The sequence below is a fragment of the Toxotes jaculatrix genome, chromosome 18 (genome assembly GCF_017976425.1).
Source record: "Toxotes jaculatrix isolate fToxJac2 chromosome 18, fToxJac2.pri, whole genome shotgun sequence".
NCBI lineage: Eukaryota > Metazoa > Chordata > Actinopteri > Toxotidae > Toxotes > Toxotes jaculatrix.
In genome coordinates, this window is record NC_054411.1 from 17,369,950 (window position 1) to 17,372,494 (window position 2,545).

At 45.3% G+C, this 2,545-nt stretch overlaps 1 protein-coding gene across 1 annotated transcript; it reads right to left on the reverse strand.

Annotated features, from left to right (window-relative positions):
• Positions 1-650: 650 nt before the first annotated feature.
• Positions 651-2,145, reverse strand: foxd7 (forkhead box D7). The gene has a single exon (XM_041062347.1). The coding sequence runs from the start codon at positions 1,862-1,864 to the stop codon at positions 890-892; it is 975 nt and encodes a 324-aa protein (XP_040918281.1). The 5' UTR covers positions 1,865-2,145; the 3' UTR covers positions 651-889.
• Positions 2,146-2,545: the final 400 nt, after the last annotated feature.

Genomic DNA, 2,545 nt, shown 5'->3' on the forward strand with positions numbered 1-2,545 from the left:
CATCCCAGCTGACTTTGACCTGGACGCAGCACTTTTTATCCAACATGGTTCAAAATGCTGCTTTTTCCGTCCTTTATTTTCAAACATTAAACATATTATTTTATTATATGTGAAATAACTGACAAAATATGCCACTGATTTAAAATTACTTGAGAAATGCGGAAAAAAATGAATGTGTGTAATGTTGCTGTGATTTTGTGATAATTTGATGCAGAAGTGAAGCTCATCCTTACAGTGCTGCAGAGCATGAGGCCAAACAGACCCGCGGCTTATTTTACTGCTAAATTTATTTTTCACCGTTGTTTTACTTCATTTGCTTTGGCTGTTTCACTGCAACACTTTTACACATCTGAATAAAAATTATTTTGTTTTACTGTCATCATTATGAGTTAGGATCTAATGTTACATCAGCGCAGACATATTCAAAACCCAGAAGCTGAAATTTAAAGCAAGACATTAAAAAACAGTGTAGCTTTAAACTTAAACTCTGTTTTTGTTTTTTTTTAATCCATAAGCTAAATAATAAATAAAAACCTTCACATTACCACATTAATCCGTACAAAATACTCTGTACAAAATACAACCGAACGCAACGTTTAAATATTCACTTTTATTTCTTTCCAGAAAAAGAAGAATAGGAAACTCGTCATTTAAATATTTAAACAAAAGATGATAATTCAAGAACATTTTTTTAAAAAAGGCGCCTGCTAAAAGATTTTTTTTTTGCGATAAAGGGAAAGAAGGAGGGAGAGTTTTTTTTAAAAACATATCTACAACATTCTTTAAAACAGATCCATCCACTTTCCATCGTTGGAGAAATTTGTGAGCCTCTGCTTAAATTGTCTCTGTTACCTGAGAAAACACGAGTTCAAAGTCCGACTTAACGTGATTACTCATTGTTAGCAGTGTGGATGTGTTTGGCCAGGTCCACGGTGCCACGCTGAGTCTGTAGTTTTTGATACTCCTGGTGTAAACTGAGGAAGTGCGGAGCCGCCGCCGGGTGGAAGAGCGCGGGGGAAGCGTAGGCAGCGCTGGAGGTCAGAGGAGAGGAGTAAGCAGTACATTGGGCCGGGGAGAAGGCTTCGATGCCGGGCTGTGACTGGAGGAAAGCTTTGGCGGAGAGGGCGCTGCGGGAGAAGAAGCTGGACAGAGCCGGCAGGATGCTGCTGACAGGTGGGATGGTGGCGGGGCCGCACGGCGACGGCGCATGGTGGTGGAGGTAGGGGTAAATCTCCAGACTGGGCAGCTGCAAAGCCGCCGTGCCAAGCCCGTAGGCACCGTGCGGGAAGCCGTGCAGTCCGCTGGGCTCCAGGTGCTGCTCCTTGAGCGGGTCGAAGCGAAAATGCTGCCGCTTGAAGCGCTTCCTCCTCCGCAGAAAACTCCCGTTCTCAAACATGTCCGAGGAGTTGGGATCCAGAGTCCAGTAGTTGCCCTTCCCGGGGTTCCCGGGCTCTCTGGGCATCTTTACAAAGCAGTCATTGAGCGACAGATTGTGTCTGATAGAGTTCTGCCAGGCGGGGAATTTCTCCCGGTAATACACGAAGCGGTGGCTGATAAAGTCACAGATCTCGCTGAGGGTGAGCCGTTTCTTCGGACTCTGCAGTATGGCCATGGTTATCAGCGCGATGTACGAGTATGGAGGCTTCACCGACGAGGGACCTTTGGTTTTAGCAGGAGGCGCACACGCCGGTGCAGGGCTGTAGACGTTCCGGTCTTTACTCTGGCTGCTGGAAGTCTCCGTGCCGCGGTCCTGCTCGCTCCGCGACTCAGCCAAAGGTAAGAGTTGCTCCTCTACGTTATCTTTGAGTCCTTCCCCTACCACGTCGATAACGATATCCTCCATGATTTCCAAACCCAATGTCATAGTAGATGTCCGCGGGTAAAGCCAACACCACCTGCCAACAGGTGGGAGAGTGACAGCTCTTCTCTTAAAAGCGATGAACAGATTTTTTTTTTTTTTTTTACCCGCGACTCATCTCCATTCACAAAAAAAGTGAAAATCCGAGCACAGTCCTCCTCCTACTGCTCAGGAAACCGACTCTCCAAACCGCAAAGCATCAGCTGATTTCCTTTATTTTGATGCCTTAAAGCGCAAAAGAGCGGCCAGCGAGTGATTGTGCGTAAAGCGTAAAAGTGCGTGCGTCCTCTGAGATGTCCAGCATCATCTGTAATCTCTGTTGCTTTCCTGCGGGTCGGGTGGATGTGATGTCACGTTGAGGCACGAGGAAAAGGATCCTGACCAATGGAAACGACGCAAATGGTACCAAGAAGGCCCATACCAGCCTCCCAGTGCGCTCTCATCATCAGCACATCAGTGCCAAGTGGACGCGGAGGTTAGAGATGAATTTCACGAAAAACATCCGTATCAACAGGAAAACAAAGGAAGGATGTTTATTTTTTTTTCTTTTTAGAGAAGAATAAACATTTTTCATCATTAAGTTAATTTCAAAGCCGTGTTAAAATGTTCCGTTTGAACAATATAAATAAAATAAAGCAGGCAGAAGACGGTTTATGGTTGGACTATACGTCAAAACAGCTTCATAAT